This window comes from Acanthopagrus latus, chromosome 17 (assembly GCF_904848185.1).
Source record: "Acanthopagrus latus isolate v.2019 chromosome 17, fAcaLat1.1, whole genome shotgun sequence".
NCBI lineage: Eukaryota > Metazoa > Chordata > Actinopteri > Spariformes > Sparidae > Acanthopagrus > Acanthopagrus latus.
This window is the reverse complement of record NC_051055.1, coordinates 30,454,783-30,468,405: the sequence shown is the minus strand read 5'-3', so window position 1 is coordinate 30,468,405 and position 13,623 is coordinate 30,454,783. Positions and strand designations below refer to the sequence as shown.

General features: G+C 48.5%; 1 protein-coding gene across 5 annotated transcripts in view; it reads left to right on the top strand.

The window, feature by feature from the left end:
• The window catches only part of si:dkey-22o22.2 (neural-cadherin), a 101,046-nt gene that overhangs the window by 40,649 nt on the left and 46,774 nt on the right, over window positions 1–13,623 (top strand). For 2 of the 5 annotated variants that reach the window (XM_037074311.1, XM_037074310.1), the window contains 5 exons: window positions 4,937–5,125; window positions 7,278–7,503; window positions 9,354–9,558; window positions 12,586–12,697; window positions 13,112–13,361. In XM_037074311.1, the coding sequence (XP_036930206.1) occupies window positions 4,937–5,125; window positions 7,278–7,503; window positions 9,354–9,558; window positions 12,586–12,697; window positions 13,112–13,361 (982 nt within the window). Of the gene's footprint in view, window positions 1–1,095; window positions 1,210–2,239; window positions 3,044–4,936; window positions 5,126–7,277; window positions 7,504–8,012; window positions 8,067–9,353; window positions 9,559–12,585; window positions 12,698–13,111; window positions 13,362–13,623 lie in introns of those variants that run through there. The other 3 variants (XM_037074313.1, XM_037074312.1, XM_037074314.1) reach the window with 3 other exon arrangements.

Below are 13,623 nucleotides of genomic sequence, written 5' to 3'. Positions count from 1 at the left end.
TACGTATCGATCAGATGCAGCTTCCTCTCTGAGCTTCTCAGCTGCAGGCCGACACTTTTAAATCCATCGCTGCCAACATGACTGACAGGAGAGGAGGATGACGGAGGAGCGACCAGACGGTTGACGGCTGGAGAGCCGAAGAGTCACAATATTGTCACGAAGGTGTGAAACTCATCATGTGAGGCGAGAAGAGTAAATATTGATCGCTTCGTCTCTCACGTCCCTGAGGAGGATTTGACTCGCAGTGTTTCTGCTGCTCTTCTCGTGTTTTGGGACTTTATTTTTACGACACAGTCTTTGTTTTGTTTCCTCCAGTCGTCCCCTTGAAGCCCGACAAACAACCATTAAAGGTGTGCGAGGTTATCCGCGGGTCGGGAGTTGAGATTGTTTTTGGGTCGATGCACGTTTAGTCTCTGGTGCCTGACGTCTTCTCTCAGTTCTTCTTCTCATCTTCACTCGTCTTCTCGCCTGTTTTTAGCTCGGCAGCGCAGCAGGTGACGAACCGGTTTGTTAAAAGCACATTATAAATAAACACGACTCGCACTTTAATCACCTTGCGTCATCGGCTGTGTGACAACCTGTGGGCGCGACCACACTTTAATTTAATCCCCCCTCCTCTAATTGATGCTCCTGCGAGCGGCGGCGGTTTTGCTATTTCTGAAGCGGCGCTGGTTGGCTGCCACGGCGCCGCTTCACGCTGAACGCATCAGCCGCCATTCAAGTCGGAGACTCGGAGGAGAAGGACAGAAAATAGCTCGTCTCATTGTGTCTCCGTCCTCTCGGTTCTGATCCCGACACGCTCGCTGTGTGTCAGACAAACAAACACGTGAATCTAAATGAACAGAATGACAGGATGCAGTGCAGCGTAAACAAAGCGGCGTTCTCTTTCTCTGTTCAGCCTCGTTTGGCGTAACGAGCAGTGACGCGCTCAGCATTCACATTCAAATGAGTGGCGGCTTAAGTCGGACCGAGCTGCACTTCACCGGGACGATTGATCGGCTCGCATCGCGTCGTTCTCAACACTTCCTGTTGGACTTGTTGAGGACAGCACGGCGTTCCACAGACCGGGAGGGAAACGGGCCGCGAGTTCTTTATGAAACTTTATTGATCCTGTTCAGGGAATTAGGCCAACACCACATCCAGACACACACAGGCGGATCAGAACCCTCCGGCTCTGATCGGCTCTCCTCGCGTTCGTCATCACTTTATGTAAGGAGCTCTGCTTTTACATCAACAGAAACAAACAAACACACAGACGGACACACACACACCAGGATCTGTGTTTGTTATGCAGGATCATCGTAAATGATGACTGATGTCAGGCAGGATGCATTGTGGGTATTTACATTTCTGCAAAAACGCCAATACATTCAAAAAACATGCGCAGCATATCGTCGTATCACGTCAGACTTTTTCTGTTTCTGGTTTCAGTTCACTCAAATCATCCAGCTGTGCAGTTAATTATTCTGTCGGCTCGATATCTGTCGTACATCACAGGTTCATATTTCAGTTGCGTGTGTTGCTTTTACTCTAAGTTTTCACGGACGAGGATTTTGCTGCGATCTGTAGGAGCCAAAACCAGCCGGACACTTTCTCCATGAGGAGAAACTCTGACCGCCGCAGAAGAACTGTGTCGGCTGTTTAAACTCTCCTCAGGAATATTCTCATCAGCTGCATGATGAGGAAGACAAGCCGCCTCCTCGTAGACGTCCGTCCGCTCTGAGAGCTCTGACCCCGACAGCGTTTCCTCTGTTTGTTCAGCAGATTGATGACCCGCTGTCTCGGTCCTGTACTCTGCTCATCGACCCGTCTCCTCATGATTGTGTTCATAAAACAAGCGGTTCAGTCCGACCTGAGGGCGACGCTGAGACGAGTGGAAATGCTAATCTCGCTCCCGCTAACGTTATAAAGCCGCGGTGCAGCTCACTGGCAGCGAGAATTCAATCGGAACCAACGACAGGAAATGAACCCAAAACTCAAGGGATTGTGGGTAGATGCAATAACTCATGGATGGGAAGCTGAGCAGAACAAAGTGACGCTCACACTCAGGTTCTTCTTCACGCGTCCTCGGTCACACAAAAAGATGAAGTGCAGCTGAACCCGGCTGGAGATTTGTTTCAGAACCACCTCAGCAGATAAAAAATACATGACGCAGAAACTGGACCGAGCAGAAACTTGGTTGGATGTACTGACATCGTTTTACACTCACTTCATGTCGGGCTGAGACGTGAAAGACGGATGATGTCACGCTTGAGAGGACAAACACATCCGTCCTCCAATGACTGCTCAGCGTTCAGGTTTATTTTTCAGCCCCCTCGTCTTCTTCCACTCCTCTTCCTCGCTCGAGGCCGGTTGTCGCCCCGCAGCCGGACTTTCCTCTGCATTTTCGTATGCATGCGTGCATGTGCTCAGTGAGTTCTGGCCCGAGTTCAGCGGCTCACATCAGGGATGGGCTCAGCCTGCGGGCTGCAGGCCGAGTGGAAGGATACGAAGAAACGCTGGACTGTGAAGAGGCTGAACTCTATGACAGACCTGCGACATAAAACCTGCAGCTCGGGGTCCATGTGTTTGTTTGTTACACCTGTTACGTTACGTAAACCACAGCTGATGTCACAGTTTGTCTTTAGCTGGCGCTGAATCTTCTAGAACTGCAACAGAGATGCAGATGGTCCGACTTCACGTGAAGAAGAGACAGTTTTGACCATCAAGCTAGCAGCTGTTAGCTTCTTCTTACAACGTGCTCAGATCACGTACACAGAAGAAGCTGCAGAAGAAACAGAGATTCAGATAACAGACTTCTGTCCGTCCTCTGCGTTCACTCCGTCTGTGTTTCTGTGATTTCTAAATATCTTACGGATCCGGACGTACGGAGCAGAACCTCCGGTGGTCACGGGGGGGGGGGGAAGTGTAGCTGATGGTCCAGTAGGAGGACGCGTTAAAACACGAGGAGAGTTTTAAACATCTGGATGACGTCACGTCACGGAGCACAGAGGCGACCAGTCGCTACAGAACCGGAGGAGACGGGACGGGATTCAAACTACAGGTGACCAAGTCCAAGTCTGGATTGTTTGAAGATATTCATTTGTTTTTGTGGCGTCAGAACCGGAAGCTGGATCGTCTCAATCCCACCAAAACAGGAATCTGAAGCCGGACCGTGATGTTCACCTGAACCAGAACCACAGAACCATCAGTCCGGACTGATGTGTGGCTGATACTGAGGCCCTGAACAGTATTTCATCATGCGACTGTGAGGACCTGTTGTCACAGCGTCGTTACGCAGCTCGCTGTCTCTGAACGCAGCATTAATTAAATGTCATTATTCTGTCAGTGACCTTCATCAGCCTGCAGGACTGAAGCAGACGTGTCCTCCTCCTCCTCCTCCTCCTCCTCCTCCTCCTCCTCCTGGAGTTTTTATAGTTTTTCGCCTGGACTGACACATGTGCTGACCGCTGGCGCCGCGTCTCAATGTGTTGATGTTTATCACGATAATGGGACAGATTTGATTTCCCTCTCTGGCGGCCCACAGCGCAGCATATGTAAAACCACAGACAGGAATAGACCTGATTATTCTGGGTTTACTGAGCCGACCCAAGACCGGCGAGCTGGAAGACTCTTCTTCTCCTTCATCGCCTCGTCCTTCTCCTTCTCCTCTTCTTCTTCTTCTCTGGTGTTTCTTTCCTCCTCGTCCTTCTTCCTTTCTTCCCTCATTCGTTTCTTCCTCCTCTCGTTCTCTCTCCGTCTCAGTTTGTTGACAGACCTTTACAGACGATATAAAAAGACAGAAACAGAAAAAGATGTTGTGTTTTCACCTCCTCCTCCTCCTCATCCCCCTCTCTTCTTCTTCTTCTTCTCTGGTGTCTCTGAAGTGAAGTTTCCTCTCTTGTTCGTGCTGTCGTCTCCTCGGCTGCCGTGAAACAACACAGGAGCAAAAACAACAGCGACGCCGCGGCAGCTTCAAACCGAACAAATCCCTCCTCAGAACCAGACGGCACAAAGACAGAAGAAGAGCGAGTAGACGTGTGTGTGTGTGTGTGTGTGTGTGTGTGTGTGTGTGTGTGTGTGTGTGACTGGGCCAATGGGAGTTCTTGCCGTGTGGATGTCACCGTGTGATCTTCTGTAGGTTTTGTTGTTTTATTTTGGAGGAGCCACTCGGCTTCCTCCTCCGTCACTCCTTCGCTCCTCCGTCTTCCCGAGGTGGAGATGAAAGACGGCGGCTGTTGAACAGAAATGTCACCTCGTCCCCTTCGGCTGAGAGCGCCGGCTCGGCTTTCATGCCGCAGTCGGAACAAGCGGCGCTGGCTTGGCTAACAAGCTGCGTCGCTACAAAGCCGAGGGAGACGACAGAAGCGCGCGCTAACGAAACACACTAAAATACACACAACAACAGCTGCTTCCACGTGTTGTTGTACAGCAGCCGCGAAATAAAAAACACACTGATGCCAACCTGATGTGAAAAACCAGCAGAGAGCAGCTCTCTGCTGGTTTTTCCAGCAGGGACTAGAGACTGATGAGCTATGACCTTGAGGAGAAACGAGCGTCCAGCTGTTTCTCTGAGCATCACAGTGTGACCGCTGCGCTAACTAGCTAACAGCAGCTACAGTTAGCAGTGCAGTTAGCGGTCTGTGTGACGGGATCGGAGCGTTGGTGCCAGCTGATTCTCCTCAACGTGATAAAAACATGATGTTAAAATAAGTTGGCAGGTTTTTGTTTCTCACTGATCTCGTAGAAAGAACAGCGGTTCTGAAAGGTGTGGAGTCCTGATGCTCAGAGGTGACCGGGGTAACTGATGCCTCTTCCTGTTGTGGTCATGAGACGGCAGCGCCTCCTTTGTGCCGTAAATGAAGCGTAGCCTGGAACTGATGCTGCGGTCACTGCATACTTTAACATCATTAAAACATGTGGATTAACCTCTCTGTCGCTCCTGTCCCTCCTCCAGGTGATGACTGGTACCTGTGCAGGTTGACTCTCAGCATGCCCAGCCAGGCTGACCTGCAGTGGGCCATGTTTCCGTCACCCTACCTGGGTGCCGTGGGTCCCGACGCCACGCCCGGCTCTGTGGTGTACCGACTGTCGGCGCGGCAACGAGACGGGACGGTCGGACAGGCCCAGTTCCTCCTACTGGACGGTGAGTAGACACCAAACTCTGGTTCCCTTCATGTCTTCTGCTCTTTGTTTCTCGTTTATTGTGATTAAAAACAAGATTTCATGGTGAGCATGTGGAGATACGCTGTGGCCAAAAGTATGTGGACACATGATTTCATGATGCAGGGGAGGAACCAGCGCCGGTGTGACGTTATAAAACCTTTTGGTCATGAAAAATACATTTTGAGTTACACCAACAGATGCTGCAGGATCCACGTTCACGTCTCTGGAGGAACATGTGAGAATATTTTACCTCCCACAGTCATTTTCTCCTGACTCTTATCTCGATCGTGTAATCAGGTTCGCCGCTGCTCCGCCAGGCGCCGAGTGACAAACCTGTTTTTGTTCAAAGCAGCGATTTATAAATAAAATTTGACTTGTTGAATTTCAATTACCATCAAGTGTGAGAGAGAGAGAGAGAGGAAAAAAAGCTGCACATAAACGGCATGAAGCTGCGCTGTTAATCGCTCCCCGGGGCGAAGAAAGCTCCCAGATTCTGGAATAATAGGAAAGTCTCTGGAGAGGCAGCGAGTGGGCGGGCGGGCGGATGGGCGCCGGTGGCTGTAGATTTTTTTATTCTTTATTATAATTTTTACAGGAGAAGAGGAGCAGGAAGGAGGAGGAAGGAGCAGGAGATATTTTGAGAGCTAATTTCTAATGCTTTCATATTAAAAAAGGAGCGCCGAACTTCCCCCTTCAGGCGCAGTGTGACAACATGTGTACCGACGAATAATCCAATAATTTACATTAAGAATGTTTTTTAATATCATGCCAATATGGAAATATATGCAGGCGAGTGTGTGTGAAGCTAATTAGTAGCATTAATGTGATTTCACTCAGCGTGAGGATGTTAAAGTCGGTGTGTCAGCAGCAGCAGCAGGTCAGAGGACGGAGACGGAACCTGAGGAACGTCTGAAGAAGAAGAACTTTATGAACAGAGAGTGATGGTTCTGATCTGGCCCGGTCACATGCTGCCTTCTCTCACCTCTTAGGTACCACTGCCCCGGTTATCTGCGATCTGTCAAATCAATCAGCAGATATTTTGATCATCGATTCATCGTTTCGTGTGATTCCAGCTTGTTAAATATTTTCTGGTTTCTCTGACAGTAAACTGAACGATGTGTACGTGTGAAGAGAACCTCGATGTAAATATTAATTTCCAAGATGTTTATCACAGACGTTTATGTTCATGTTGTTGAAGCTCACCAATAAAAGTTCTGATTAACAGAGACAAACTTACTTTTTATGAAAACATGTGGCAGCAGTTTGATATTGACACAAAACACAGTTGTTGTGTCGTTCCAGCTGAGAAAGTTGTGTTTGTCCGCTGGTTCTGATCCACGTCCCCTTCGGGTTTAAAAATGAGACGGATGGAGATGCAGAATAGAGACTGAAAGACACGAGAAGAACAAAAATGTGAATTTAAGAGAAACATGAGCAGAAGAATTGAGACGACGAGGAGAGAAAGTGATGAGAGAGGAAGAAGAGGCGAGAGGAGTGAAGGCGGAGACGGATCAGCTGTTGACCAGAGGGTTCTGAACCAGCAGCTGCATCCAACCTGTCAATCATCTCCGCCTCCTCCATCTATTTGTGGACAGTCTCACTGAGAGACTTCCTGTTCGTTTCAGTTTCATCGTCTCGCCTGAGCAAGATGTTAATGTTTAATTCAAGTTTGTATGTTTCAGAATTAAAATAAAAACTGAATTTTCATATTTTTGGGAGGTGAACTGCTCCTTTAAAGAAGTAGTTGGACTTTTTGTGGAGATTTGGTTCTGACAGTGAGACGTGAAGATGGAAGGGAGTCTCAATGTTTCTGTGTAGAAGACTGAACTGGAGTTAGCTTAGCTTAGCATAAAGGCTGCACGCAGGGGGCAACAGCTAGCCTCGCTCTGTGTCAGCTGACTCTCACTGTGACTTTTAAACGTCTCTGAGTCGCACGCTGTCGAGCTGCAGCTGCGAACATCTGCTGTGAGCACAAACATTAAATCTCCTGCTCAGCTTCATGTTTTAAAACATTTATAAAGAACGGACACCAGACTTCTGTCCCACCGTCAGCAGAGTTTGCTGTTCTGTCGTTGGTAACATCAGCATCGTCTGTCTTTGTTTTGTCCTCTCCGTCTCTCCGTCCGTCTCAGGTGGAGACGAGTGCTTCGAGGTGGACCGTCGCTCCGGTGAGATCAGGACCACGGGTCGACCTCTGACCCCCAGCAGGGAGTACCTGATGCGGGTGCAGGCGGTGGACGGACACGGTCGTAAAGGCCCGCCGGCCGCGGTCGCCATCCTGGCCGGGTACCGACCGCCGCAGTTCACCAACGCCACCTACAGCCTGAACGTACCGGAGAACAAACCCGTCGGCCAACCGTGAGTCAGCTCAGACTGTTTGACATGAATCAGACGTTTGTGTTTGTTTCTGTAACTGTGACTCGCTGCAGACTAAACAGTGAAGAAGAGTTATCGATGATGTCATCGACATACTTGTTATATATTATTGTATTATTGTAAGTCGTCATTCTGCTCAGCTCTCACATGTTTATGAACACAAGTGTGTGTTTGTGTCTCCGTCCTCCATATTTACAGAAACATCGTTTACATTCCACCGCCTCAAATACTGAGTGTATGTGTGTGTGTGTGTGTGTGTGTGTGTGTGTGTGTGTGTGTGTGTGTGTGAGTGTGTGAGACTTCGTGGCCAGCTCCTTGGCTTTGCATGTCATGTGATGCATGAAAAGATGAGCCCTGTAGAGCGAGACAAAGGAAGAAGGAGGAGGAGGAGGGAGGAGGAGAGAGAGTCGGAGGGTTGGGGAGAGACAGAAGGAGGAAGATGGAAGAAGAGATGGGGGGAGGAAGAGGAAGAGGAGGAGGAAGAGGATGGAGGGATGAGAGGATGAGGAGAAGGACAGGGGGATGGATGAAGAGGACCCAGATGTGTGAGTGTGGCCCGAGGCTGAGAATTTGAAAGTGTGGCAAATTCAAATATTTATTAAAAGCGAGGTCTGGATAAACATGAAGGGGAGTGTGCACGCGTGTGTGTGTGCACGTGTGTGTGTGTGCGTGTGTGTGTGTGTGTGTGTGTGTGTGTGTGTGTGTTTGAATCCCTCCAGGCTGCTGGCGCAAAGCACATTGTATTAATATCCAAGTATCCATGCCACCCTGTGAGCAGAGTGTGTGTGTATGTGTGTGTGTGTGTGTGTGTATGTGTGCGTGCATGCTTCTATTATGTCCCCTTTATGTCCACAAGTGTGTGTGTGTGTGTGTGTGTGTGTGTGTGATGGGTTCTGACTGCAGAATGATCCATGAAGGCTGCAGACTTTAAACGTGGCGTCGAAACAGAAGCGTGGAGCAGCTTCCTGCCGACCCGCGGTCGTGTTGACGGCGTCTCTTACAGAGCGCCATGTTTGTGTTTGTGTTTGTGTTTGTGTTTGTGTTCATGTTTGTGTTTCTGTTTGTGTGTGTTTTCTTCCTCTCGTGGATTTGTGAAACGCCGCCAAGCACTCGCCGTGTGGCCAAACCTGATCCGAATGACGCTTTGTCACTGGCTGGTGTGTTTTGGTGGGACAGCCAACACACAACTGTCTCCCAAATTAGATTAAAGGGACAGTTCACCACAAAATCAAAACCTCTTGTTCGTCAGTTGCTTGAAATAATCAGAACAAGTGGTTGCAAGCAGTTTCGTGTCAGAACTATTTCCTTCCACTCGTGGTCGTGTGTGACTGATGGACGCTCTCTGTGAGACGTGATCGATCTGTAGATTGATGCGTACTTGAAACTTTGCTTGGAATTGGTGGTTTTGTGTAAAAGTCCACTCATCATCTGTCGTTTCTCTTAACCTGATCGTATTCATGAGAACTCTGATTCAGGTGTTTTTACTCAGCTGCAGAAAACAAACTCAAACTTGAGACAGTGTGATTTTCGTAGCCGTTAGCATCAGAGCTAATTGTTGAGACCAGAGTGCCCAAGAAGTCGACTACCATGGTGCCAAACTGTGATTCACTACTTTTTCCCAGAATTTCACTCTAGAGATGGCTAACTTCCTGTTTAGCATCCAGCTAACTTGAATAGAGATGAAATCATTTAATCGTGCAGATCTTCTGGACTTTCCAAATGTTGTTGTCTTACATTATGACAGTGAAACAATCGTGTCTCGAGGTTTGTGACGCTAAAAAACAATGAATCCACCATTTTACAGATGCTTCTTTCACCATGTGTCTCTGCAGCGTCGCCGTGGTTCAGGCCGTCTCCTTCCAGAAGAAGAGTCTGTCCTACATGCTGCTGGTGAATCCTGGGAATCTGTTCAGCATCAACCAGGAGAGCGGCGCGCTCAGCCTGACCAGGACCGTCGACTACGAGAGCGGACACAACCTGCACACCCTGCAGGTCCGCGCCTCCGAACCCGACACGGGCCTCAGCAGCGTGGCAGAGGTACGAACGCACACGCGCACACACACACACACACAAACTTCATGTCTGTTTAAGGTTTAGGTGCAAAAAAACTGATGAAATATCTGAAATTCTTTTGTGTTTTTGTTGCTGTTGGACAAAGTTGCAGAATCCAGATGACTGCAGTGTTTGTGAAGCTGTTGCAGAAAACGTTTTCATCCCTCCTGCTGAGCGGAGGAGAGATTTAAAGTCCCGTTCACACGTCGATGAAACAATTCGGAGAACGAATGTGTGAACCGTTTTCAAACCACTCGGGTCGGCGCGGTGTTGTCGGCGCCATCACAGCCATTAAATCCACATCATCATCCGCACGACTCATGGCGCTCACATTCGAGGGAAAGCGGTGACCCCGCGACGGTTCATCTCGCCGCTCTCTGATGAACTCATTAATTTGCAATGAGGGAAAGCGCTGCCGCTGAATCAGGCGCTGTGATGCAACTGTTTCATTTACTGTTTATTCTGCCCGCGTGTTCATTATGCATGCGTTAAGAAAATAACCCAAACGCGCGGCGCCGCTCGGCTTGTCTTCTCCCGCCGTCCACCCGCGAAGCTCTCATGACGAAAACTCAGCAGATCAAAGCTGCATTCAGAAGCCTCCACGATCACGTCGCATCGGTTTGTGATCAGCAGTTTGTTACAGAGGTTGCAGCATTATGGATTAACACACACACACACACACACACACACACACACACACACACACACACACACACACAGGACTCTGGCAGCCTTGACTTCTGTTCTCACTGTAAGCTCTTAAGACTTTACACAGCAGATAGCTACATCTGCTCCCATTAACACAAACACACACACAGACACACACGCTCACACGTGCACACACACACACACACACACACACACACACACACACACACACACACACACCTGGAGAAATGTATTACTACCTGCACTCAGTGTCCAGATGGTTCGCACAGACAGAGAATAGCTACTAAACTACCAACAGCTCCCAGAGGCCTCTGCTGCTCTATAAGCTCGGCTGGCTAATTCACTGTAAAAGTGTGTGTGTGTGTGTGCGTGTGTGTGCGTGTGTGTTAACCAGGTGTGTGTCGACAGCAGTGATGCTAACATCTAGCATCTGCAGTTTCTGTCGCCTTCAGCTTTTACAGACATTTTCAAACATGAACTCAGTTGCAGTTTCAAACGTCTCCGACCGTCTGCGTCCGTCAGGTTCTGATCAGCAGAACTTCACTGCGTCGACCCGACGGAGCACAAAGAATTTACATGAGCCAGTTCCATGAATGGTGTCCGACACAGTCACAGATATTCATGTGTATTTGTGTCCTTCTGTCATTTTGCGTTGTGGCATTAGGTTACGCAGGATATTAACAATATATTCTGCAGGTTCTGATTATTATAACTGCAGGACAGATTTCCATGAAACTTGGACAGAGGATGGAACCAAAAGTTAATGCAGGAATTTAACATTTTAAACATAAATATTTTCTTCGACATTTTATGTGACTGAACAAACATCTGTTGGATCCGGTGGAACGTTACGCACCAGAAAGTATATTCTTCCATATTAGATTCTGCTTTATTTCGTCTTGTCGAGCATATTTATTTGGCATTTGTAGTAGCCGATAGCGTTAGCCTTGATGCTACATGTCAAAGTAGATGACAGGGAATACACACACACGCACACAAACACACAGGCTTAATGTTAATCAGCTAAAAGGAGCGCTAACTGTTAGCTGCATGGATAAACAAACAAGCGGTGTCGGTGACAGCAGCTTCGCTCCATGAACCACCTCTGTACTGTTGTTCAGTCCCGACGTCGGTTGAAATATTAAAATATCTGAGTTTGAATATCTACGTAGTGTCCCTTTAATTATTTATGCATGAAAGAGTTCAAACGTTTACGTCAGGACATGTTTTAACCCAAGAATTACAAATCGGTCATTTTGACAATTACAGAAGAAACAGACTTTGCGTTCAGAGTGAAGCTCTTTCCTCCTGCAGCACACACACGTGTGTGTCGGGTCGACAGTAGAAATAATAAACAGTGTTCTTCCTGTTTCCAGTTTAAATATTCAGTCTGTGTTTGCAGAAGCAGTCGTGCATCTAAATCTCCTCGGCGCCCCTCCACTGCCCCGCTGTTATTACTGAACAGGTGGTGTGTCGAAGGTTCAGGGCTGCGTAGGAAATCTGTGCTCAGGTGGTCGGGTCGGCAGCTCCGCCAGATAAATCAGGCTTTATGGGAATGGAAAATAGCATTTTGGTTTTGAGCTCCAGTGGCTCGGGATAGTGGGTGAACTGGGCGGGAGGGGAGGCGACGACGAGGCTCAGGATTTAGTGGAGGAGGAACAAGAGAGAAATGGGTTTCTCTCCTCGAGCAGGAGACATTCGTCTTCATATCGTTTGCATGAGTTGCTCCAGAAAACAGGAACGTGGAGCAAATACAGGAGCAGAACCTCCAAACCTGCTGGTTCTGACCCAATGTACCCACACTGAACGAGATGTTTCTGCGTCAACAGGTTCGTTATGATGACTCAGAGCCGTGTCTGATCGTCAACACCGAAGGCTTCACTGTAATCAGCTGTTTATAATTGAGGCTGCAAGATTGAGACAGGAAGTAAAAAAGAAAAATGAAGGATATTTGTGCTTTTATTGTGAAATGCTGAGTAGAATGAAGCGTGAAATGTAGACTCACGTGTTTTAGACCAACTCATGTTTGGATTTTTATCATGAGGTTTATTCCACAGTGTTCAGACGCAGGATCAGCGATTCTCAGGGCCATCTTTTCAGCTAGCTTAGCGTTAGCCTGCAGCATCACCTCCAGACTCCTCTCCAGTGTGATGAGGACGATCAGCTGACCGGCGCCGGAGGAAACTTTGACAGCAGTGGACATGTTTGGTTGATTTTCTTCTTCAGAGATCCTTTACTGATTTGTTTGTGAGGAGGTTTCACTCTGGGCGGATTTGAGAAGCTGAACTTTGTTGTTGTTGAGCTCTGAAGTGAACAGACAATAACGGTCAGACGCTCCTGCAGGTCGTCGTCCACATCACAGATGAGAACGACTGCACGCCAGAGTTCCTCCACTCCATCTACACCAGAGACAACATACCTGAGAGCATCGCACCTGGAACCTCCCTGCTGCAAGGTGACACACACACGCACAAACTGTTTGTACCCACAGGTGTGATGTTCTGGTGTTGTGTTCGCTGACAGAGGGCAAATACTTAACCAGGACTACAGGAAGCCACACATCAGCCTCTCTATGGGTGTGTGTGTTGTGTGTGTGTGTGTGTGTGTGTGTGTGTTGTGTGTGCGTCACAGCCATCTGTCGTAGCTGCTGGTGACTGGTTGAGATCAAACAGTTCGACTTCAGCGAGGCTTTGCTCTTATTAGGCAGACCGCCAGCAACACACACACACACACACACACACACACACACACACACACACACACACACACTCATACATACATTCAACAGTGTACAGAATAATGTATTTATAACATTCTCCTCTCTGTTCTCTCTTCATCTGTCTTCCCTCCTCCTCTTCCTCCTCCTCAGTTCTGGCCCGTGACTGTGACTCAGGTGTGAACTCGGAGCTCTCTTACTTCGTCCACGGCGGCGACTTTGATATCACATCGGGGGGTGTGGTCAGCCCCGCCCGTCGCCTGGACTACGAGCGACCCAATCACATCTACGAGTTTGTGGTGGTCGCTGTGGACGCAGGGACGCCCCCCCGGACAGGCACCGCCTCCGTCCGCATCCGAGTTTCCAACAGCAATGACGAGGCGCCCGTCTTCTCGCAGAGCGTGTAGGAATACTTCTTTACTTCTTTACTTCTTATTTCTTTACTTTACTTCTGTCTCTCCAACCTGTTGTCACCTTCTGAAGTTTGAACATGTTAACAAACATCAGCAGCATCATCAGTGTCTCTCTCTCTCTCTGCGTGTCTCTCGCCCACAGTCAGTCTGCTAATTAACTTGTTTTCAATTCAGGATCTATTTTTAATCCCAGCGTTTCTTCTCCATCTGTTTTCACGGCGTCGTCACCTCTCCTCTCGCTGCTCTGTCTGC